The sequence below is a fragment of the Mobula birostris genome, chromosome 7 (genome assembly GCF_030028105.1).
Source record: "Mobula birostris isolate sMobBir1 chromosome 7, sMobBir1.hap1, whole genome shotgun sequence".
Lineage (NCBI taxonomy): Eukaryota > Metazoa > Chordata > Chondrichthyes > Myliobatiformes > Myliobatidae > Mobula > Mobula birostris.
Genome location: NC_092376.1, coordinates 30889029 through 30914926, shown reverse-complemented (window position 1 = coordinate 30914926; position 25898 = coordinate 30889029). Strand labels below are relative to the sequence as shown.

At 39.0% G+C, this 25898-nt stretch overlaps 1 protein-coding gene across 2 annotated transcripts in view; it reads right to left on the bottom strand.

The window, feature by feature from the left end:
• Positions 1-25898, bottom strand: part of LOC140200085 (F-box-like/WD repeat-containing protein TBL1X) — a 385438-nt gene that overhangs the window by 48893 nt on the left and 310647 nt on the right. Inside the window, exons 3-4 of one of the 2 annotated variants that reach the window (XM_072262830.1) lie at positions 25688-25795; positions 8975-9120 (exon numbers count right to left, since the gene is read on the bottom strand). In XM_072262830.1, coding sequence (XP_072118931.1) covers positions 8975-9120; positions 25688-25745 — 204 coding nt within the window. In that variant the 5' untranslated portion in view covers positions 25746-25795. Of the gene's footprint in view, positions 1-8974; positions 9121-13915; positions 13977-25687; positions 25796-25898 lie in introns of those variants that run through there. The other variant, XM_072262831.1, reaches the window with a different exon arrangement.

Here is a 25898-nt window from a genome sequence, read left to right as displayed (position 1 = left end):
ATCCTTCTAAATTCCAGTGTATACAAGCCCAGTCGCTCCAATCTTTCAACATGTGACAGTCCCGCCATCCCAGGAATTAACCTTGTGAACCTATGCTGCACTCCCTCAATAGCAAGTATGTTCTTCCTCAAATTTGGAGACCAAAACTGTTCACAATACTCCAGGTGTGGTCTCACCAGCGCCCTGTACAACTGCAGAAGGACCTCTTTGCTCCTATACTCAACTCTCCTTGTTATGAAGGCCAATATGCCATTAGCTTTCTTCACTGCCTGCTGTACCTGCATGCTTACTTTCAGTGACTGATGAACAAGGACACCTAGATCTCGTTGTATTTCCCCTTTTCCTAACTTGACACCATTCAGATAGTAATCAGCCTTCCTGTTCTTGCCACCAAAGTGGATAACCTCACATTTATCCACATTAAACTGCATCTGCCCAACCACCCAACCCGTCCAAGTCATCCTGCATTATCATAACATCCTCCGCACATTTCACACTGCCACCCAGCTTTGTGTCATCTGCAAATTTGCTAATGTTACTTTTAATCCCTTCATCTAAATCATTAATGTATATTGTAAATAGCTGCGGTCCCAGCACCAAGCCTTGTGGTACCCCATTAGTCACTGCCTGCCATTCTGAAAGGGACTCGTTAATCCCTGCTCGTTGTTTCCTGTCTGCCAACCAATTTTCTATCCATGTCAGTACCCTACCCCTAATACCATGTGCTCTACTTCTGCCCACTAATGTCCTAGTGTCCTTATCAAAGGCTTTCTGAAAGTCCAGGTACACCACATCCACTGGCTCTCCCTTGTCCATTTTCATAGTTACACCCTCAAAAAATTCCAGAAGAATAGTCAAGCATGATTTCCCCTTCATAAATCCATGCTGACTCAGACCAATCCTGTTACTGCTATCCAAATGTGCCGCTATTTCATCTTTTATAATTGACTCCAGAATATTCCCCACCACTGATGTCAGACTAACTGGTCTATTATTCCCTGTTTTCTCTCTCCCTCCTTTCTTAAAAAGTGGGATAACATTAGCTACCCTCCAGTCCTCGGGAACCGATCCTGAATCTATAGAACATTTGAAAATGATTACCAATGCGTCTACGATTTCTAGAGCCACCTCCTTAAGTACCCTGCGGTGCAGACCATCAGGCGCTGGGGATTTATCAGCCTTCAGTCCCATCAGTCTATCCAACACCATTTTCTGCCTAATGTGAATCTCCTTCAGTTCCTCCGTTACTCTAGGTCCTCGTTACATCTGGGAGATTGTGTCTTCCCTGGTGAAGACAGATCCAAAGTACCTGTTCAACTCGTCTGCCATTTCCTTGTTCCCCATAATAGATTCACCCGTTTCTGTCTTCAAGGGCCCAACTTTGGCCTTAACTAATTTTTTCCTCTTCACATACCTAAAGAAGCTTTTACTATCCTCCTTTATATTCTTGGCTAGCTTACCTTCGTATCTCATCTTTTCTCTCCGTATTGCCTTTTTAGTCATCCTCTGTTGCTCTTTAAAAGTTTCCCAATCCTCTGGCTTCCCGCTCAACTTTGCTATGTTATACTTCTTCTCTTTTATTTTTACACCACCCTTGACTTCACTTGTCAGCCACGGCCGCCCCTTACTCCCCTTAGAATCTTTCTTCCTCTTTGTAATGAACTGATCCTGCACCTTCTGTATTATTCCCAGAAATACCTGCCATTGTTGTTCCACTGTCATCCCTGCTAGGGTATCTTTCCAGTCAACTTTGGCCAGCTCCTCCCTCATGGCTCCATAGTCCCCTTTGTTCAACTGTAATACTAACACTTCCGATTTTCCCTTCTCCCTCTCAAATTGTAGATAAAAACTTATCATATTATGGTCACTACCTCCTAATGGCTCCTTTACCTCGAGTTACCTTATCAAATCCGGTTCATTACACAACACTAAATCCAGCATTGCCTTCTCCCTGGTAGACTCCAGTACAAGCTGCTCTAAGAATCCATCTTGGAGGCACTCCACAAAATCCCTTTCTTGAGGACCAGTACCAACCTGATTTTCCCAGTCTACCTGCATGTTGAAATCCCCCATAACAGAGTTAATATAAAGATTAAAACAATAAATGCAGTCAGGAAACAAATGCACTGTTAATGTGCATTTTGCATTGATTTTTAAGTGAAATATGAATATCACAAACTGGGGTACAAATTGGTTCTTATAGGATTGTTTGAGCTGATATAGCGGAGACTCTGCATTGGGTTTCACTCCCACTATAGTTATAGAATCAAATTTTGGAAGATAAGTACAATATACACATATTGCTACACTAAATACTTAGGAGAGAGGCCAAGGAAATACTTGTTATTTTGACTTTACAAGGGTAGTGTACACATTGTAATGTTACAGTGCAGCTTTGTACGTAAAGTTGTTCCACAATGATGACAAAGAAGAATAAAACATGCTTCACAGTGAAGTTGCCAGTATGTGTCTAGAGAAAGAAAAGCTGAATTATATTAAAGATGCATATCCTTACAGTACAACTGGCCAGTTCTGATACAAACAGTTCAGAATAATAACAGGTTTATAACTGGTTATAAGCTTATCTGGCTTCAACATTAACCCAGTTTTTTCTCTTTTGAAAAGACTGAGTGTTTCCAACACTTTCTTACTTTCCTAACTTCTGTTACCTTTCCAAGACAAAATTCAAATGATAATACTGAAAATGAGAATCAAAATAGAACGCATAAGCCATTTGGCTTGTTGCCTCTTCCCCGACGTTCAATATAATCATGGCTGATAATTGGTCACAATATCGTATTCCTGATCTCCATCCATACCCCTTGATACTTTATAGAAAAATTCTACGAATTCTGCAAGTGTAAAAAGATCACAAAATTGAACACCCACATAAAATTCAAATCTTATACAATGTTAAAAAGTGAACATTTAAATATTCAGTATGACTAGATTCTCAGACATTCCACCTCTCCTGGAAGTTCCGGGAGTCTCCTTCATATTAATAGTGGCTTCCTTATGCCTGCAAATTATATACAATGTCCTGGAAATCAATTTTTTTGAGAGCTAGCGAGCGAGAGAGAGAGAGAGAGAGTGTGAGAGAGCGAGAGAGAGAGAGAGTGAGAGCGAGCGTGAGCAAGCGAGCGAGAGAGAGCAAGAGAGAGTGCGCCATGGCAGCGTGTTCCAAAAAATATATATAAAACATACGTCACCCCAGACTACACTAAAGTGTACCCCTGCCTAATAGGGGTCAAAAATAATGATAGTGTTGCTTGCTGCACTGTTTGCAACAGTGACTCTTCTATTGCCCATGATGGGTTAAGACTGTAAAAGACATGTTGAGGTGAGTTTAACAGGTGTCATTCGTTCATTAGCATAGCTAACGTTATTTAAACTAGCTGGCTAGCTGCTCAGGAGCTACTCTATTGCAGACATCCCACCTCTCCCGGAACTTCCGGGAGTCTCCCGCAAATTGATGGTGCTACCTCCCTGAAATGACTTTTTGCAGGGTGGGATGTCTGGATTCTCTTCCTTTAACCACACCACAACCAGCTCCATCCTAACAATGAATAAATCCTCTTGCATTTGGTCTTGCATCATCAGGTGGGTTTGTACTGGATTCATTTTACCGGTGACAGAACAAGCAGCTTCACAGTTTTGTGTTAGAAAATTTGCAGCACTGCAAATTGTATTTTGCTTCAGTTCAGCCACATCTGAGACCTTTCTCTAAATCTTCAGAATTTTGGCCACAGTCAGCATTATCACAATTGCTTAAGGCTTCATATAAATCATCCCTTCCTGTTTTGTAGTACAATGGTTGTCATCTTGCAATCGACTTACATAATTCCCAGGGACTTAGAGGTCAAGTATCTTATTTCCTGGTTATATAGGTGCCAAGCTATGATCTCTGCATTTGTGTAATGATTAGTGCCTTAATTTGCTGCATTTAGTAAGTAAGATGATATGTCTTGGAAAATGCAACATTTCCAGCAGGGCAATAACTGAATGCACTTACAACCCCTTAAAGTCTAATGTGCTGCAACATCAACCATAAATATATGCTTTGGTCCTTCAGTTCCGAGAACTTTTTTACTTATTTCTTCTTTAATCATTTTTATTTTAGGTTAATTCCTGAAAGAAATAAATACACTTTGATGAGTTTCGGACCTTGAGTGACAGTAACCTCCTGTATGCCAGGAGCACCTTAACTGAAATTGTTCACGAAAAGGGCATCATATAACAAGTCCAATGTACACAAACACCAGTTCCTGAAGCAAGGCTTTTGCTCACTACACTAGGAACCCCATGCCAATCGTGATGCCTCACTTCTCACTGACTTGGCTAAGATAAGTTCACACAGCTCAGAGCAGAAATCAATCCTGTTTAAATACTCATTAGATAAATTCCCTGAGCCATCAGGGAGCCTTATTTGCTCTTTCATAATCGAGCCTTAGTAGTTAATTATGAGAGGACTGGAAGCAGTTTTAGACTAAGTGATGAAAATGCATTTTAGCTCACTCAGGGATACAAAGCCTGTAAGCATCTGAATTTTAAAGTTTAATTGCTACAAATATTCAGACCTCAGTGAATTTTCTGACCAATCTCCAGTTGCCTGATCAAAAGATAAAATATAGACAAAAGAACTGCCATTGTGTCATTAAATAATCCACTTCACATGAAGGCCAATTTTATGACTCAGCAAAAATGGAACAGCAGAGGCAATACAACATTAATCACTGCCTTGTCTGCATACCACCATCAGTATTTATAGGAGCTTGTGAACTTTGAATATCCTCACCCCATTACCTGGCCTACAGCCTTCAGCTGATTTCACATCACCCTAGGACCAGCTTTGGTAGCATGATGACTATTACCTGCATGCAACTGGTTGTTGGCATGGCAATCAGAACATTCTCTGGATTATGGATATAGCTGCCAACATGAAGGAACAGGTGGTTCATTCCGCCTGCTGCCCAAAATTCTATGCTTGAGCTTGAAATCTAAACCTATATATGAGCACACTGGAACCTTAGTTCTTGCAGAAAAGAACTAACTACAAAGACAACATTTGTCTACAATTTTGCGTTTAGTGGCAAAGTGGCTAATGTTTTATGTTAACCTTGAAGAAACCTAGATTGAAACAATCTAGTGGTCCCTGTAGCATAGCCTTATCTTTGCTGACATTCAGGCTCAATGGATGCCTAAAATGCTGCAGCTGTGTTGTCATCACTGAAGCATTCAAAGACAATAGAGTATATTACGATAAACATTCAAGAGCTGAAATATTAGCAACATTTTTAAAAAGATCAATTTAAATGCAATACATTTACTTGAAGGAAAAATAATCCACATTGTTTTTCTTTTAAAGGGTCACAGAAATTGGTAGGCAAAGATGTGGCAATGTATTCCATTAAAAACAATCTTAATCTTCCACAATTAAAACATTTTCAGGGTATTTTACATTGAAATTAGTTTGTAAATATATAATTCTTTTCCTCAATTAATTGATATCCAGAAGGCTGCCAAACAATGTAATTATTGGAGGAGTAGTTTCACTAACAGCATGTTTAGGATTTATATATGCATATAAAGTTGCATCGGTTTCATGAAAATGGAACAGACGAAAGATTTGCTATTCTTACAACCACAACATCTAGGACAATATTTTCAAGTCCACATTTTGTAAAATAACTACAGCTGAAGTTTTTGTGATTAGTGTACTAGGACCTCTGCTGTTGCTTATATATATTGTATGAAAATCTGAAATATGGGGTCATTAAATTTGGAGTTTGGATGAAGATTGGTGGTGTTGTGGATAGGGTATAGATCAGTTACAGGTGTGGATGGAGAAATACCAGATGGAATTTAAACAGGAAAAGTGTGAGGTGCTGTATATTGAGAGATTAAAAGTAAAGGGAAAGTACGCAGTTAATGGCAAGACCCTTAACAACATTGATGTACAGAGGGATCATGGGGTTCAAGTCTGCTGATCTCTGAAGTGGACATGCCTGTTGATAAAGTGGTAAAGAAGGCATATGTCATGCCTGCATTTATTACTCGAGGTACTGAGTTCAAGAGTCAGAAATTTATATTGCAGCTTTATAGAACTTCAGTTAGGCCACATCTCGAGTACTGCATTTAGTTTTGGTTAGCCCATTATAGGAAGGATGCAGAGGCTATAGAGAGGGGGCAAAAGAAGTTTACAAGGATGCAGCCTGAATCAGAGGGCCAAGAAAGAGGTTGGACAAACTTGGATTGTTTTCTCTGGAGTAGCAGAGGCTGAGTGAAAATCTACCAGTAGCTTATAAAATTAGGAGAAGCAAAGGGAGACTAGACTGCCAAAATCTTTTTCCCAGGGTCGAAATATCTAATAGTAGAGAGCATGCATGTAAGGTCAGAGGGGAATAGCTCAAAGGAGATGTGCAAAGCAGATGTTTTGACACAGAGTGGTGGGTGCAAGGAATATGCTGCCTTGGGTGAAAGCAGATACAACAGATGCATTTAAGAGGCTCTTAGAAAGACACACAGATCTGCAGAGAATGGATGACATGCAACCAGAAGGGTTTAAGTGTCATTAACTTAATTAGTTGGGCATAACACCATGGGCAGAAGACCTGATTCTGTGTTGTACTGTTCCAAGTTCTAAAATATACAATGTTGACAAAGCAGCGGCATGTATCCTGTTCACTTTTCCACTTGCTAGGCCAGGTAGTCAGTATCAATCCAGCACAATGTTAATAGTGGACTAATACATAAGATTTGTATTTTGAATGAGGGAATCAGGGGCAATGAAGTGCCAAACTTCAAGAAAGGGTTAAAGTTAGAACAAAAAGATGAACACATCCCATACATAAATGACTTATAGACAGTCAATGCACACTTAAAGTTTGCAATTAATGTAGAGATAGCTGCTTAAGTGGAGGAATAAACAACAGTATATGCAACATTTTGTAAAGTTTAAATATAGCATTGAGCTACTACAGGTATAAAATTGATGCTATCTGATCCAAAAACTTGCACTGCTCTGAATAATTTAGTTGACCACCAATCTTACTTACAACTTCTGCTTACTCCAGGCATGTCTTAATTGAATTCAAGTGCTATGATGTAATTCTATTCCCGTTCATTTACCAAAATTGATAGTGCAAAGCACATTTCAACAGTTATGTTTAGACTGCCACATTTTTCTAAATAATGTTCTCACCTAGAAAAAAAAGTGCTTAATTGGATGAACAGACACAGGCAAGAGTTTGTTTTGCAGATCACATAGCTATTTGCACATCAGTATGGTGATTGTTAATGCAGGATTACAATAATCCAAATTGCACACCACAGTGAAGCAGTAGGATTGAAATAGCTGCTTGATCAAAATGAATGCACATGAGTTTTCTAAAAGTTGCTGAGCTCTTCACAAGGAAATGGACACTGCATACTAAGTACTTGCATACTAAAATGTTTAGATTTGTTTTAGTTGTGCATTTAGAGCACCTTTGTGTAAAAAAAAATTCTTAAGTTACTATTATTAGATATTAAGGTTGTTGATTTGTTAAAAAATGAAGACCTGCTTCAGGTTCATTTTGGCTAGGTTATGCAATGTCAAATTTTCGCTTTGTTTTGACACAGTGAAGCTAGCTAAACACATCTTGGACCAGTACTTTTCAGCTGAAATGGATGAAAAGCATGGAAAACAATGGCCAAGAATCTGTGATCAGTGGTAAACCATCCACTTAAGTTATTGACCCATAGAAAGCTTTGTATTTGTTCTACGGAGTTTCTCTAACTGGAACATGCTGAGAGACGCAGACCCCATTCAGAGTAATAATTAAAACATTACATTAAAATATAAATAACATAAAAAGGGAAACAATATAAATATATCAACATCTACCTTTGTCCAAAGTTTTACTCTTCATGCAAAGAAAACCCTCCCTCTACCATAATACTCAAGTGGATTCACCATTTTAAATGGTGAGGTTTTGAATGCATTTTACATCCCTATGTCTGTGAAATCTCACAAGTTAACGTAGTTACATATCGGTAACAGCAATTATTTCTTTTAGTTCACTGTCTTGACTATGCTAAAATTCTTTCAATTGGGGAGCTGTTCAATTAAATTCATGCAGTTCCACAGCCCATGTACAACTTTTTGAAGATAATACCTAGGACAGTCAAAAACTCTTGTATTTTTGTTTGAGTTTAAGGATATCATTGTTGTTTTAGAAAAAAGATTTACTTCTTGTTTATGGTACAGTTACATATTTTCCAAATACTGTGTTTGATATTGATTTAGAAAGCTCTTCAAAGTGAAAATAGCCTTTGTTTAGGGAAACTCGGAATGCCGGGTGGACGGGCTGTATTATTTCCTGTATACAAAGCTAACAGTAAAAGGTTTACAGTTCATACTCTGGCTTAATTATTCCAGCAATATTACTAGGAATGCATTAGCTGTCATTGGATCCTGACTTAAGTACAAATCATGAATAGTAATGTTGGGACATCACCTGAATGTACCATTTGTTATATACACTGTCAAGGATTTTTCAATCAGAAACATATTTGAAAGTGAGCAACAGACAGATTTTTATTGGGTTATTAATATAGAATAGAATGCTATATATTACTATGGAATGCACAATGCTGTTATTATTATAATTCTCAAGGCAAGTGGAATATTTAATTTACTGCCACAGCTGGATGAGAGTTTAGGTAGATAATAAGGCTGCTCCTGGTGTTCACTTAGAGTTTTATATCTACTTCCAAAAGCATAACCAGAACTGTAAAAGCCCTCAATGTGTTAAGAAATACCAAAGGTTTTGAGATGTTTCTGGCATGCTTTAGTGAAACTATTATTCAACACAATTAACATCTGAGAAATTCACTCAATCTCCTTCAAGCTCTTTCTATTTGAGCATACAACCAAATAGAAGTAACAAAAATTAACAGAGATGCAAGTTATATACATTGTTTATCAAATCACCTCATTGATGCTGATCTCTGCCTCGACATACTGCAAACCCTTCTGAAGGATAGAGATCAGTGCTGCAGGTGGCACTAGTGTCCCATTGATGTTTGACTGACTTATGTGACTTTCTATTCCGAATGTGAATGCTGAATGAGAGAAACCTGAGGGGATGAGAAAAACCACCATTAATTAAAAAGTTACAAGTAAGCAACATTACAGAGGTCACCATGTTTACAAAGAGCAGTAGTACACTACTGTATATCAAGATATAAACTTTATTTCAAGTATTTTTATGTTGTTTATTTCAAGTATTTTCATGTTTCTTGCAGATTGATGTAGGAGCATTCATTTTTCACTTCTTCTTCACTCAAGTCTATCCAATTGGTACAATGTAATTTGTCACATCATGAATGACTCCCTTTCTCCATTTCATTATAGCTCTGATGTCAGATTATTTGCTACGTTGGCCCCCAGTCACAATTCTTACAAACCCAATGTATCCAATGCTTCCTAAGGTACTTGGATATCACTTTTAAAAATATTAAACCCCTGTAAAACTTTGCTGCAATGACAGACCTCACTCAAATTTCTGCACACATTCCAGTTCTTGCCAGCCTCAGCTGTCCTTTTATCCACCATTGTGCTGTCTTCGTAGTCCTCAGATTTTACGTCAATCCATCCTGTGGTTGCACAGGGTGGAGAAAAATGAGGAACAGAAGTACAAGCCATCCCAAAACTCAACAGGCATATAAATGTACTCTAGGCATCTGTTCAAGGTGTCATTCTGCAAGTGGTCAGACTTAAATTCCTGTGGCATGCAGCTATCCCCATAGCTATATTTTTTATCTCCTTCATTTCCAGCTCCCATATGGCACTCAGCCAACTCAGTGCACTCCTTTGCCTAAATGTTCATTGGTTTCTCATGGGACATTGTGGTTTGCTTCCTGCTTTGTCATGTTTTGCTCTTCATAATCTCGTGTTAAGCTTCTTGAGCAAACCTTCAGCTGTTTTCCTTATTTTTCTCATACTCATGATTGAAGACCATTTCCTCATTTGCATTAATATTAGTGCATAAATACAAATTTATCTCTCATTTCCTATTTATCGAAGCACAGCATGATAACAATTGCTGCAAATAATCACAAATTATGCAATTAATGATGCATTTTGCTACAGAATGTAAAAAACATAAAATACTATGCAACATGAGATACACTTACGTTACTGCCATAGGCCAATAATATGTGAGAATAATGATATAATAATAATTATTCATATTATAGTTATTATTGTTATTTTTTTTTCTCATCTCAAGCTGGTAAAACCTAAGGTACGGGCATAGCCAAGCACACTCATTTCTCAATTGCTAGGAACTTTCAGACAATTCTAGTGGTGTTTAGTATTGTGGCTTTCTGAAAGTTTACATAAGTATTGCTATGTAGCCCTAATTGTTTAATACTATTGTGTAGTGCCTTTGGTGTGATACCAGTTGTAGATTTTACTATCAGGACAATGTATGTTCATGTTCCAAAGTCTTTCAATTTCCTCTTCTAATTCAGCATATTTCTGGTGTTTGTCACTTACTGATTTCTGTAAGTTATGTGTGTTTGGAACAGCTATATCCGTTACGTAAGTTATCCTTGCTTGTTTATTCTGTATTGTTTTATATCCAGACCGTTATTATAGTTTGCCCTATCTGCAATAACAGATCGGTCGTAATACAATTTGTGGGGACTCTGACCCTAAAGCTGGATCAGGCTTGTATTTATAGCAAGGTACGATTTCTTTTATGAGTTTGTATTTTAAAGCAAGCTTTTGATGAATGATATCATTAGTATTATTATTATCCTTTTAGCAGAATATCTTGGTCCAAAACTGATCTGGAAGATTTACAAAGAGAAATAAGAACTGAAATTAACAAATTTTAGAAAACATTATGTACACTTGAATGCACTTAGATTAACACTATCTGTACTGCTCTATGTTCTAACATAAACAAAAGAGGAAAGTAGGCTTTCCATACTTGAAAATGCAAATAGCCCACAACATCCTGCAATTGAGGAAATCCAATATGCAGAAAATTGTTGCAGTTAGTACCTACAGTATTGGTTTGCTTTACTTCCTGCGTTAATAACACTAAATGTACATGTACTTAGTATCTAAACTTTCATATTGTGCTTTGACTAATTGTTTTCATCAGCCTATGATTTTTACACTGTTAAAGCAAGTGAAATGAAAACCACTGACTGAGCAGCAAATAACAGATGCTTTGAATATAGTGGCCTACATGTTGAGGGAAATGCTTGAAGTTCAGCACTTAATTGCCCACATTTCTCTCACTGTTGTCAGCAAGTTCATGATTTCCGTATGCAAGCTAGAAACATGGATGACAAACACTTGCCGACAGTTGTTTGCAAGTATAGAACACAAAGTTGTAGCAATTTCCCAAAATTTTACAAATCACTATGGCTAAGTTTTAGTTTACATGCATGTTTTAAAAACATACATTTTTTTAAATCTTTGTTTTAAATGCTTTGGTTTTTGAACTGGCCTGTCAAAATGGTGTACCAGGGTATGGCCACTGTTGCATGCAAACAGCTACTTGAAGCCACAAGTGAGAGCTGTGTGTCTGGTGGGGGACCAAAGTTGAGCGAGCAGCTGCAGAATAGACATGATAAGCCCCTTCACCAGAGGTGCTAACCCTTCCCTGGACCTCTGGACCCCCTAACACAGCAGCATGAATTCCACCATCAATAACTATTAGGAACTGACACACTGTTTTATAGGACTACGGTGACACTGATAAAGTTCTTTGTTCTGTATTTCATTTAAATACATAATTTGTTACTCAGTTAAATGGTAGTTTTTTATACCTTTTTAACAACTTCCATGAAACTCCAGCTAATTAGGGCAGCCATTTAATTGGGCTAAGATGTACTGGTCTCAATGTGTCCCAATTAACCGGAATGCACTGTATTTATACAGTATATCCTTTGAATATAAGCATTTTATAAACTGAGATAAGAAAAATTATATCAGGCAAAAAAGATAACCAACAAATTAAACAAATATTTCATGGACAAACAAACACAATAAAAAAAATTTTGTGGAAATAGTGGAGAACTATAGGTCTAGTGCAGTTTTTCCCAACTTTTTTCAGCCCAACCTCCCCCCCCAACCCCACCTGCCCCAAAGCACCTTCAAACTTGACAATGCCCCTCTTAGGCACAATATACTTTCTGGCGCTCCATAGTGTAAAAATATGTCTACCATATGCTAACATGAGAAAAATAATTCTACTTTAAATTTTTATTTGTCTTTAAACCTAGCTTACAGAGTACCTGTGTGCTGTACAGCAGCTTCGATATAATCATGATCCTTTCACTTGATGGTTTTTAACAAGAATTGACGTATCTGATTCAAGTTGTGATAGCAAAAGCCTCAAGTCCCCATGTGTAACAATGTCCAAGTGGTTTCTGTTTTTTGCGAATATGTGATTCACTGCACTGAAGCTTCTTTCAACAAGGTAGGAGGATGAAAATACAAAGAGCAGTTTGGCTCTTCGCCAAAGACCAGGAAACTTTGTGTGACAACATAGCCATGTATCACAAGAGCTATATACATCAAAGTTGCTGGTGAACGCAGCAGGTCAGGCAGCATCTCTAGGAAGAGGTACAGTCGACGTTTCAGGCCGAGACCCTTCGTCAGGACTAACTGAAGGAAGAGCTGGTAAGAGATTTGAAAGTGGGAGAGGGAGGGGGAGATCCAAAATGATAGAAGACAGGAGGGGGAGCGATAGAGCCAAGAGCTGGACAGTTGATTGGCAAAGGGGATATGAGAGGATCATGGGACAGGAGACCCAGGGAGAAGGAAAAGGGGGAGGGGAGGAAAAACCCAGAGGATGGGCAAGGGGTATAGTCAGAGGGACAGAGGGAGAAAAAGGAGAGTAAGAGAAAGAGTGTGTGTGTATATAAATAACGGATGGGGTACGAGGGGGAGGTGGGGCATTAGCAGAAGTTAGAGAAGTCAATGTTCATGCCATCAGGTTGGAGGCTACCCAGACGGAATATAAGGTGTTGTTCCATTTGGCCCATTGAGTCTGTTCCGCCATTCAATCATGGCTGATCCTTTTTTCCCTCCTCCTCAATCCCACTTCCTGGCCTTCTCCCCATAACCTTTGATGCCATGTCCAATCTCTGCCTTAAATACACCTAATGACCTGGCCTCCACCGCTGCATGTGGCAACAAATTCCACAATTTCACCACCCTCTGGCTAAAGAAATTTCTCCGCATTCTGTTTTGAATGGATGCCCCTCTATCCTGAGGCTGTGCTGCCTTGTCCTAGACTTTACCAACATCTACTCGGTCCAGGCCTTTCAACATTTGAAATGTTTCAATGAGATCCCCTCTCATACTTCTAAATTCCAGTGCTATGCTACTGTGTCATCCATTAATTTTATCACTTGTCAGTAATATATATGGGCAGCTTGCAACCCAGCAGGAAATCTAATGAATTTTTGCATTTTTGTTCTGAATGCAATCAATGCATCTTGAATAACTGTTCACAACACTCAAAATTGATTGTCAGTAATTATATCAAACTTGTAAAATAAACAAAGAAATCATAGTAGCTTTGGTTGCTTCTGCTGTTTAAGACTGCTGTCACAATACCCTTTGCTTATTTTGGGATTGTGGATCTATAGAAATAATTATTCAGTTCATACACATAACTTTGCATATACAGTATATTCAACCATATACAATTAGGTATTGCTAGGTAATCGGTGGAATACATAATCATCTACCAATATACAGATAATCTCTCTTAGGAGTAATCACACCTTAGTCAATTTAAAATTAAAACATTTTCTGTTATTATGGATAAAATACAAAATAAAGAATTGTTTGGAAATAATCTACATAGCTTTGATTGATGGAAAATATCAAAGAGCTCACCATTGTTCAGTTGAATCACTAACATCTTTTGCAATAATTTTTTTAAATACAGATGCTGGAAATCTGAAATAAAAGCCAAAAGTGCAGAGTGCAGAAAAATGAATAAACATAAGAAATATCACTCCACTGGATATTTTTGAACTGAATCCCTTTTAATTATTTAGAATTAAGTTAAAGTTTATCAGTTTGAGGTGGGATGAAAAATTAAACTCAAAGTTCAGAGTAAATTTATTATCGAAGTACATATATATCACCATATACAACCCTGAGATTAATTTTCATGCAGCCATTCTCAGTAAATACAAGAAATACAAATGAATCAATGAAAAACTACACACAAATGAATGGACAAACAACCAACATGCAAAGACAATAAACTGCAAATTCAAAAAAAGAGATGATGATGATGATAATTAAATAAATAAACAAACAAACAATACATAAATAAGTATTGAGAACATAAGATAGAGAGTCCTTGACAGTGAGTCCATAGACTGTGGGAATAGTTCAGTAATGGGACGAGTGAAGTTATCCCCTTTGATTCAAAAATCTCATGGTTGAGGTGTAATAACTGTTCTTGAACCTGGCAGTCGGGTCTTGAGGCTCTTGTACCTTCTTCCTGGTGGCAGCAGCAAGAAGCATGGCCTGGATGGTGTGGGTCCTTGATGATGGATGCTGCTCTCCTGCAACAGTGCTCCATGTCAATGTCAACTAATGGGGAGGGCTTTTCTGTAAGTGCTCCATGTCAATGTCAACTAATGGGGAGGGCTTTTCTGTAAGGGACTGGGCTGTATCCACTACATTTTGTAGCTTTTTCCACTCAAGAGCATTGGTGTTTCCACAGCAGGCCATGATGCAACCAGTCAAAATACTCTCCACCGCACATCTATAGAAGTCTGCCAAAGTTTTAAATGACATGTCGAATCTTTGCCAAACTTCTAATGAAGTACTTACATGTTGGACCCAGGACAGATCTGAAATAATAACACCAAGGAATTTAAAGTTGCTGACCCTCTCCACCTTTGACCCTCAATGAGAACTGGCTCATAGACCTCTGGTTTCCTCCTCCTGAAGTCAATAAACATCTCCTAGGTCTTGCTGATATTGAGTGAGAATTTATTGTTGTGGCACCATTCAGCCAGATTTCCGATCTCCCTCCTACATGCTGATTCGTCATCACCTTTGATTCAGCCATCGACAGTGGTGTCATTAGCAAACTTAAGTATGGAATTGGAGCTGTGCTTAGCTTCATAGTCAGAAGTATAAAGCTTAAGTGATTTTAAAGTTCTTTAATAATTGTTAATTGACTTAAAAGAAAGGTTACCAATCTAATACTAGATATAAATATGGCATTTTTATAGAATGGTTTAGAAATTTATCCTAGTTTCACAAAACATTTTCATCAACTTACACCATTTCAAGTGCTTTGTGTACTCTAATAGTATTCTGTTTAATGAAATGAAGAATATCCAACAAAAGTCTGTGGCTTGAACCTTCAAAATACATTTTTTTTTACCGTCTGCTCTTTATCAAATTACGCTATTGCTTCGCACTGTTGTAACTATATGTTATAATTATGTGGTTTTTGTCAGTTTTAGTCTTGGTCTGTCCTGTGTTTCTGTGATATCATAATAAAGGCATTCGTTAGTCTTGCGAGACCATGGATCTGCGCCTGGAAAGTCTTCACTCTCCAGGGTGCAGGCCTGGGCAAGGTTGTATGGAAGACCAGCAGTTGCCCATGCTGCAAGTCTCCCCTCTCCATGACACCAATGTTGTCCAAGGGAAGGGCATTAGGACCCATACAGCTTGGCACCAGTGTCATCGCAGAGCAATGTGTGATTAAGTGCCTTGCACAAGGACACAACACATTCCCCTCGGCTGGGGTTCAAACTCACGACCTTCAGGTAGCTAGTCCAATGCCTTAACCACTTGGCCACGTGTCCACTGGAAGAACATTGTATCATTTCTTAATGCATGCATTTCTAAATGACAATAAACAAGGACTGAGTGTCCTCATAATCTAATCTAATCTAATCTAATATAATAGTTTTTAAAAATGGACACTTGGATTAACAAATTAGGATTCTTAGCTTCCTGCCAATGAGGTAGCATTTGGGCAAAGCCCTGTTTAACCAGCTGCATTGACATAAACAGAAAATGAAAATATGGCTTCTGTGTGAACCATTCCTTCATCAATCATTGAGTACTCGACCTTTGCTGGAGTCTATAATTTCTCTTTATGGGTTACTGAAGAAGCTCCTTTCAACCTGCCTCAGTCACTTCACTGTTGAAAATCACGGCTTGTTGCTCTTCATGAATCATATTATTGCACAAGCCAATTACTGAAGTCTACAATGTACTTGATTGATCTTGGTACAAAATGTTTTTGAGCAGTAAGGATGAACTATTAATTGCAATATTTGTTTAGAAAGATGAGTATTAATTTTGAAAAATTTAAAAACACAGCATCACCAATTTTCTAAGTGCATATAATGTTTGGGTTGTGGGCAATTGTTGTCTAGAAAAACAATTATTGCCAATCCTGAATAGCCTTAAGAAGGTGATAGCGAAATAACTTCTTGGTTGTTGTGGTCTTTCAGGTGATGGTATTCCACAGTACTGTTGGATAGGCAGAAGATATATTTTCAGGTCAGAATGATGTGTAACTTAGTGAGGTTACACCTAGCCACCAGTATTGCGCTGTGCTACTATCCATATGTCTGTCCTGACATTAGGTCAGTCTGTACCAAGAGATTTTCTTTGAGGAGTCTGGCACATAGTTGATAAGTTATAACTGTATAAGTATAACTATGTTAGACTGTTGCTTCACTAGTCTGTAGAACTTTGCTAAGTTCACTGGGCTGGAATTAACCAACAGGTCCATCCAGTTTTATTCATTCTTTTTTTAAATATAGCAGCAATGATGCAATGAATTGCTTACCAAGCATTTTCATAGGATGTTTGAGAGGCAAGCACATGGGAAGTAGGTTTGAGGTCACATAAAGGACATACACAAAGAACTTTCTACAAGGTTGACCAGCCTGGGACAGATATCCATGTGTCTAAATTTAGTGCCTAGATTCCCTCTCCTGACCACAATTCAGTAGTTTTATGGTCATCTAATTATTTTTCCCAATTCTAGATTATTCTGCATTTAAGTTCCACCATTGCTGCCTTGGTGGGATCCAAATTCACATCTTGGTATTGGTCCAGACCTCTGAATCACTGAGAACTAAACTCTTGCACAGCCACTGTACCACTAGATAGGTCAAGAAGAATTTACGTCAAGCTATCATCAGAATTGACATCACTTTGGTATCAGTAAAGGATAATCTATTTTTATGCAACCCACAACAAAGATAGTTGTTACAACTGGAAAAAAAATTACAAAGACAAAATAAAATTATACAGACAAAATAAATTACTGTCCCATATGTGGAATCAGTGACAGAAATCAAACAAGTAAATTTATGTTGTATTTCCTTTATCATAAGTGTACTCTATTTTTAGGGAGGTAGGCCCAACCCACATACAATTTTCCAGATGTGATCATATGGGGTCTTTTATATTCTACAGGTTGAAAAACCTACTCCTATTTTCAATTGTAATTGATAATAATTCCAAATTATTTCATCTTATATTTACAGTGACACCAGAGGAAGCTACTTGGCCCATTGCAGACATCCCACCTCTCCCAGAAGTTCTGAGAGTCTCCCGCATATCGATAGTGGCTCCCTGACGCCTGGAAATTATATACAATATCCCGGAAATAGATTTTTTTGAGAGGGAGAGGGAGAGCGAGCATCCTGATTGGTCTCTCTTCATGCTAAGCGTGGTCCCCAACCACCGGGCCACAAGGAAACAATATGAGTCAGCTGCACCTTTCCTCATTCTCTGTCACGCACTGTTGAATTTGAACGCACGCGAGGTCATCAGTGACCCAAGACGTGCAAAGGAATGGGTCCATGACCCATTTGTGAATGTCCCCGGTGAATCATCCATGTCAGCGTGGGAAAAAGATCAACTCCTCGAGCTTGCAAATGACAGTGGGCTGAAAAGTATGTTTGACATAACATCTCTGCCGGCATTCTGGATCAAAGACAAGGCTGAATATCCTGAGATAGCCATGGAAGCACTTCAAATGTTGCTTCCATTTCCAACATATCTCTGTGAAGCGGAGTTTTCTGCAATGAATGCAACGAAAACTAAATTGCGAAATAGACTGGATATAAGGAACCCCCTTCGAGTATCGCTGTCTCCCATCACCCCTCGATTGGACCATCTTGTTGCAGGAAAACAAGCCCAGGGCTCCCACTGATTCAGCGATATTGGTGTGTTGCAATGATTTTATATGTTCATACGGGGAAAATATGCGCTGTGTGTTTAATGTCCAAATGTTACTTAAAATGTTAGGATGCAATTGACTTATCACCTATGTTCCGGTTGTGATTAACGCCCCCGTCCCGGTCGGCCGGTCCGCAAGAATATTGTTAATATTAAACCGGTCTGCAGTGCAACAACGATTGCGGACCCCTGCTAAGTAGACCTATCAGTTTTCTCTGTGGGCGGGCTTTACAGTCGACTTCAAAAATAATGACAGTGTTGGTCGCTGCACTGTTTGCAACAGTGACTTTTCTATTGTCCATGGTGTGGTAAAATGTAAAAGACATGTTGAGGTGAGTTTAACAGGTGTCATTCATTCATTAACATAGCTAACGTTATTTAAACTAGCTGGCTGGCTGCTAAGGAGCTACGCTATTAATGTCCTACTTGATGAGGCCAAACTCCCTGTCGACTTGCTTAAAGTTGTAATAGAATAAACATGATAATATAAGTACATATTTTAATGTCACATTTCCTGCATATACCCAACTTGGTTTACACATTAGACAAAATCACTAAACAAAGTATTACATACACCCTTGGAGGTCGACCGGGGGGGTGGGGGGGGGATATAGGGTTGCGGGGGGTGAGGGTGCTACCTCCCTGAAATGGTGGTGCTATCTCCCTGATATGAGTTTTTACAGGGTGGGATGTCTGCCATTGGATTCATGCTGGCTTCTAGAGGAGTGATTTCATTAGTCCTCTTATTTCCTTGCACTACCCTAACCTATTCATTCTCAACAAGACTGAGAACTGCTATTTAACCATTTCTATCATTCATCTACACTAAGAGGCGATCTATTGGAGGTGATTTATATACCAGTACACTTCTGGGGAGGTGGGTGGAAACAATGCTGTGCCAAACATGTACTTTTGCTCATTTAGCTCTCTAATTCTAGTAATTTCTCCCCCTTCTCTCTTTTTTCAATTCCCATTCTGCCCCCCTCCCTTCATCCTTCTCCATTCTTCACCTATCCCATCACTTACCCCTGGTGCCCCTCCTCCTCTCATGGTCCATTGTCCTCTCCTGTCAGATGCCTTCCTCTTCAGCCCTTTACTTCTCAGCTTCTTAATGCATTCGCCCCTCCCCTACCCACCTTCCTCCTCACCTAGTTTCACCTACCACCTGCCAGCTTGTACTCGTTCCCCTCTAACCATTTTCTTATTCTGGCTTCTTCCCTCTTTCTTTCCAGTCCTGATGAAGAGTCTCAGTCCAAAATGTTGACAGTTCTCTCTAAAGATGCTGCCTAATGTGCTGAATTTATCCAGTGTTTTGTGTGTTTTGCTCTGGATTTCAAATGTCTGCATCTGATCTGATCTGAATCTCTTGCATTTAATATGTTTTGCTTTTTTACTATTTAAAAAAAATCCCACCTTGCTACTTTTTTCTCCCACAAACCTCACATTTTTCTATATTTTATATGATCAGTCATGTCTTTGCACATTCATATAGCCTGTCTCCATGAATCTTCTCAGCCAACAGTACCATTTAGTTTCATATTATCAGTAAACATGAATACTTTATACCTGATTCCCTCATCCAGATGATTGAACAGCAAGGGCCACAGCACAGATTCCTCCGACACCCTACACTTACAGTCTCCCAGACCTAAAATAATCTGTTTGTTTGTACTCGTTTTATTTTTCTGTAACTAATCTAAGGCAGTTTAGTACTTACAATATCCGTGTGCCCTAATCTTATTTGATAATCTCTTGTGTGACATCTTTTGAAACACTGCTAGCAAGTCCAAATATACCACATCACCTGATTCCCGCTCCCTCTGCATCTGATCTGATCTTGTTACGGCATCAAAAAACACAGATTCAGGAAACATGATTTCCCTCTTACAAGGGACACCAGTGTGTCTTCTGCTCTAGGAGGAGAAGATGGCAGCGCGCGCGACCACTTTGGTGGTAATGTCTGTTATCTGTCAAGTAGGGGACCGTGCACAATTCTGATTTGATGGAAATGGCCGTGAGAGTACAGAGGAACATCTGGAAAACTTCTGAAATGCCCACTTCGCTGCTACTGTGTGGTAACCGGAATCTCCGGAGCAGAAGGCCCGAAATCCTCGGCTTTGTGTGTTTCAGCGGCCGGGTCGAGGTCAAAGGCGCTCGGGAGGGTGTATCGGAGAGGCTGGTCGGAAGCTCGAAGTTTTCGGACGGATTGACTCAGTGTTGGCTGTGGTCGGCTGCTTCCAAGGCATCGGCAAGTTGACGGTGCCTGGAGGTTTATGGCAGGTAGTTTCTCCCTTTTGCCGCCTGCTATCGGGGACTTGGGAGTTGATCGACTCAGGGACTTTTGAGACTTTATTTACTGTGCTCATGGTTTGTTTTTCATCAAGTTATGGTATTGCTTTGCACCGCTGTAACTATATGTTATAATTATGTGGTTCTGTCAGTGTTAGTCTTTGGTTTGTCCTGTTTTCTGTGATAACACTCCAGAGAAACATTGTATCATTTCTTAATGCATGTATGCATTTCCAAATGACAATAAAAGAGGACTGAATGTTCTCATAATCTAAAAAAAAGTGCATGTTGATTCTGCCAAATTCTACCATTAATTTTCAAGTGAGACACTATCTACCCTTCACAAAACCATGTTGACTATGCCAAATCAGATTATGCTTCTCCAAATGCTTGTAAATCCTGACTCTAAGAATCCATTCTAATAGTTTGCCCACCCACCACTGATGTAAGATACGCTGGTCTGTAATGCCCAGGGCTATTCTCGATGGAAAGGATGTATCCATGATGGAGATGGTTGAGTCTATAGCCCTCTGTAGTCCCTTGCAGTCCTGTGCACTGGAACATCTACACCTGGCTGTGATGCAACCAGTCAGAATGCTCTCCACTGTACATCTACAGAAAATTTCAGGAGGGGCTGGCTGGTGGCGCAATGACATCAGCGCCAGACCCGGGAGTGGAGGTTCCTGGGTTTGAAAACAGTCCGGTCCGCTCCCGAGTACGCTTTCCATCCTTGCTGGGTTCAGTGTCGAGTTTGCAACTCAATCTCGTAAAATAAAGGGAAAATGCTGCGAAAATGTCTGTGCGGGGAGTGGCATGCCACACAGTCTCTCTCTCTCGTTCCGCGCCTTGTAAAAACGCCATGAAAAAGACATCATCACGGATGCACGCACGCACGCACACACATGCACAGACTTGCACGCATGCAGGCACAAGCCAGAAAAAAAGAAGAAATTTGCAGGAGTCTTTGGTGACAGACCAAATCTCCTCAAAAACCTAACAAAGTAGAGCCACTGGTGTAACACATACAAAATGCTGGAGGAACTCAGAAGGTCAGGCAGTAACAATGAAAATGAATAAACAGTTGGTGTTTTGAGCCAAGGCCCCATTATCAGGACTGGATGATGAAGGGTCCTGGCCTGAAATGTTGACTATTTATTCATTCCCATAGATGCTTCCTGATCTGCTGAGTTCCTCCAGTATTTTGTGTTTTGCTGTGGATTTCCAGCATTTGCAGAATCTCTTGTATTTATGAAGAGCCACTGGTGTGCCTTCTTCATGATCACATCAATATGTTGAGCCCAGGACAGATCCTCTGAGATGTGGGCACTCTGCAGCGTAAACCTGATTACAATTGCACGGAGAATGAAGATACAGTGCAAGATCTCATCACTTTGCTAATGTAATTTCTCTTGAATTTTACCCCTTTGGGCTGTTATCATTCTAAATTTCATACACACATAATAGCAATTTCAAATCTTAATTGTGTTGTAGAATAAATTTATGCCAAATTTTGAAATCCTTCTGTTCTATCTACCATGTGACTTCTATTGGCACTTATCAACTACAATCTTATATAAACAATGACTTACTGAGAGGGTGCTGGTTTTATAGAACCAGATATTATGAGGCACTGCCATCAGTGAGTGGAAAAGAAATCTTTTCCATTGCAGACACTTATTACTTCATAAAATTTATACGAGAACATAATGTAGCAGACATGCAGTAGATTGTAGCCAGTTTTCTCAGTTTTAAGGTAAGGACCAGAATCAGAATCAGAATCAGGTTTATTATCACCGGCATGTGACATGAAATTTGTTAACTTAGCAGCAGCAATTCAATGCAATACATAATCTAGCAGAGAGAAAAAAAAATAAAATAAACATAATAATAAACAAGTAAATCAATTACATATATTGAATAGATTTTTAAAAATGTGCTAAAACAGAAATACTGTATATTAAAAGAGTGAGGTAGTGTCCAAAGCTTCTATGTCCATTTAGGAATCGGATGACAGAGGGGAAGAAGATGTTCCTGAATCGCTGAGTGGCTTCTGTATCTCCTACCTGACGGTAACAGTGAGAAAAGGCCATGCCCTGGGTGCTGGAGGTCCTTAATAATGGATGCTGCCTTTCTGAGACACTGCTCTCTAAAGATGTCCAGGGTACTTTGCAGGCTAGTGCCCAAGATGGAGCTGACTAGATTTACAACCTTCTGCAGCTTCTTTCGGCCCCTCCATACCAGACAGTGATGCAGCCTGTCAGAATGCTCTCCATGGTACAAATATAGAAGTTTTTGAGTGAATTTGTTGACATGCCAAATCTCTTCAAACTCCTAATAAAGTATAGCCGCTGTCTTGCCTTCTTTATGGCTACATTGATATGTTGGGACCAGGTTAGATCCTCAGAGATCTTGACACCGAGGAACTTGAAGCTGCTCACTCTGTCCACTTCTGATCCCTCTATATGAGGATTGGTATGTGCTCCTTCATCTTCCCCTTCCTGAAGTCCACAATCAGCTCTTTTGTCTTACTGACGTTGAGTGCCAGGTTGTTGCTGCGGCACCATTCCACTAGTTGGCATATCTCACTTCTGTACGCCCTCTCATCACCATCTGAGATTCTACCAACAATGGTTGTATCGTCATCAAATTTGTAGATGATATTTGAGCTATGCCTAGCCACACAGTCGTGTATGCAGAGAGTAAAGCAGTGGGATAAGCACACACCCCTGAGGTGTGCCAGTGTTGATCGTCAGCGAAGAAGATATGTTATCCAATCCACACAGACTGTGGTCTTCCGGTTGGGAAGTCGAGGCTCCGATTACAGAGGGAGGTGCAAAGGCCCAGGTTATACCTCTCTATTTACCCATCAAACACTGTCATTCAAATTATTTCCAAAAGTTGTTTATAATTTATTGGAGAAGTCAAAGTCAATTGCCCTCACATGAAATGTGCCACATGTCAAGTAAGATGGCTTATGTTTTGTGAAAGGTACCCGACGCATTGTGAATTAAATAAAATGCCTTCTGAACTTATGATTTGATCTTCTGAACTACAAACAATGCATTTAAAAATGTTCAATGGTTACCTGTACCAAAAATAGATATTATTTGGATTACTTGAGGTGGATTTAAGTGATCTGCTTTAAATGGATAAATTACAAGCAAAAAAAAATAGCTGGTGATTCAATCAATTTTGCGAATAATCTTCATATAAATAAATCAGCACACATATTATTGCAGTTCCTCAAAATTCTTTTGGGGTCCTATTGATCTTACGGGGCCCTATTGATCTTACGGGGCTTCATAGTTTGCCATGGGCACCTGGATTCTGTACTTCAAAGTGAGTGTCAAGCTGGCAAGTGCCCTGTGCCACAGTTGGAGTAGGAAAGCACTTACATTTTTACATTTTTATTGTTCTATTCCTCTTTATCTTGAGAATAACAATGGACATGAAAATTCACAATATTCTTTTCATAGACCACCATTCATACTTGGAACCTTATTTGCACTCGGCAGATTGGTTCCTGGGATGTCAGGTATGTTTACCAACAGAGATCAGGCAGCCTGTGCCTACACTCTTTTTAGCGAGGAGTGATCGCACTGAAACGTACAAAATTATTTTGGAGCTTGACAGGGTGAATGCAGACTTGATTTTTTCTCTGGCTGGAATTACTAGAATCAGATATCACATTCTCAAAATAAGGAGTCAGTCCTTCACAACATGAGAAGAAAGTTTGCTTCCAGAGGGTACTGAATCTTTGGAATTCTTAATGTAAGAGGGCAGTGAGTGTTCAGTTGCACAATCTATTCAAGACAGAGATCAGTAGCATTTTATATATAATAAAGGAATCAAGAGGAATGAGGTTAGTGTAGGAGAGTGGTGCTGAGGTGAAAGATTTTGTATGGGAGAAGAGGAACAGTTTGGAACCTGTTCAAAAAATCCTGTATCAGCTTAGACACAAAACACACAAGAAGTTAGAAGGTGTAGACGATCAGGCCCCTCAAGGCTGCCCTACTATTTAATATGTGACCTCCACTCATTTTCTGTGCTATTTCCCCATGCCCCTCTATTCCTCGATCCATCAAATATTTACAATGATTCAGCTTCCACCACCAGTTAGAGATGAAATGTGGGAAGTTCACCACCCTAATACAGAACATTCTCCTCAAATAATTGCAATAAAGAAGAATGACTAAGGGACATGGCAAATAATATTTTTAAAATTTTGGCAGTTGTCAACTAACATGCATTCATGTGTACAATTAATGAGATCTTGCAGTAACTTCTTAACATTTTCTGAGTAACAATACAAATATGCAAAAAGAAAAAATATTTAACAAGCTAAGTGTTAACATTCAAATAACAATTCACATCTACATAACAGCACTGATTCATTTTCATTAACATATTAAATGGAAAACAAATATAACATGCATTAAAAAACTTAATGTTGCAGCATATAGTGAACTTTATAAATACTTTACTGCAGTTAGTGAAATAATATTTACTATTATACAATATTATAATTGTGCTGATTAAGTTATTAAAACACTGTTTTGATTTTCTCTTATTCTTTATGCTACTCATCTGCTGCCAATTGTGATGGTCTAACAGATAAAGGAAATCATATCCTCAGGGATTGTCTGGCCTACCAATTGATTTCATAAATCGATGTTAAAGGATTATTGATCAGACAAAAGAAAGATTGTGAGCAGATGGTTGTAAAGAAGAAACACTTAAGTGTACCAATTGATTGAGCAGTTTATAAGGAAAGTCTCCAATACCTATAAATTCTCTTTTGAAACTGTGAACATGTAAAGTCTGCATAATTTTATGCCAAACTGTGTAGACAAAGCTACTATTGTACAATTCTCACCCACACACAGCAGCCACCTGTATGATGTGAATACCTTCCAGTTCTAAGGGCTTGCTTGCATATGCTTACATTCAGGGACTGAGTAAACTATGGCTTAATTTTCTTACGAATCTGCCAACCATTCTTTAAAAAGCTAAGCTCCTATTATCAAATCACAAATTTTATTACAAACTTAAAGTGTCTGCATGAAAAAAGGATTTACATAAACCAGTTAGTTTACTAATCTATTGAAAACCATTTGCTGTTTACACAAATAGCCTTACCTGATTCTTGGAGATAACGATAAACCAGGAAATTTACTTCGTCACTAGTTATGCTCATCTTAGCCCCACCTCACCCTATGAGGTTTACAAGCAAGCGCAATCTATGCCCTGTTGGATAGGAAATCAAAAATTGATAGCTTAGTATTTTTCAGCATGTTTTATGATCATTAATAGCACAGACAAATAAAGACAGGTTTAGCTGTGGAACTAC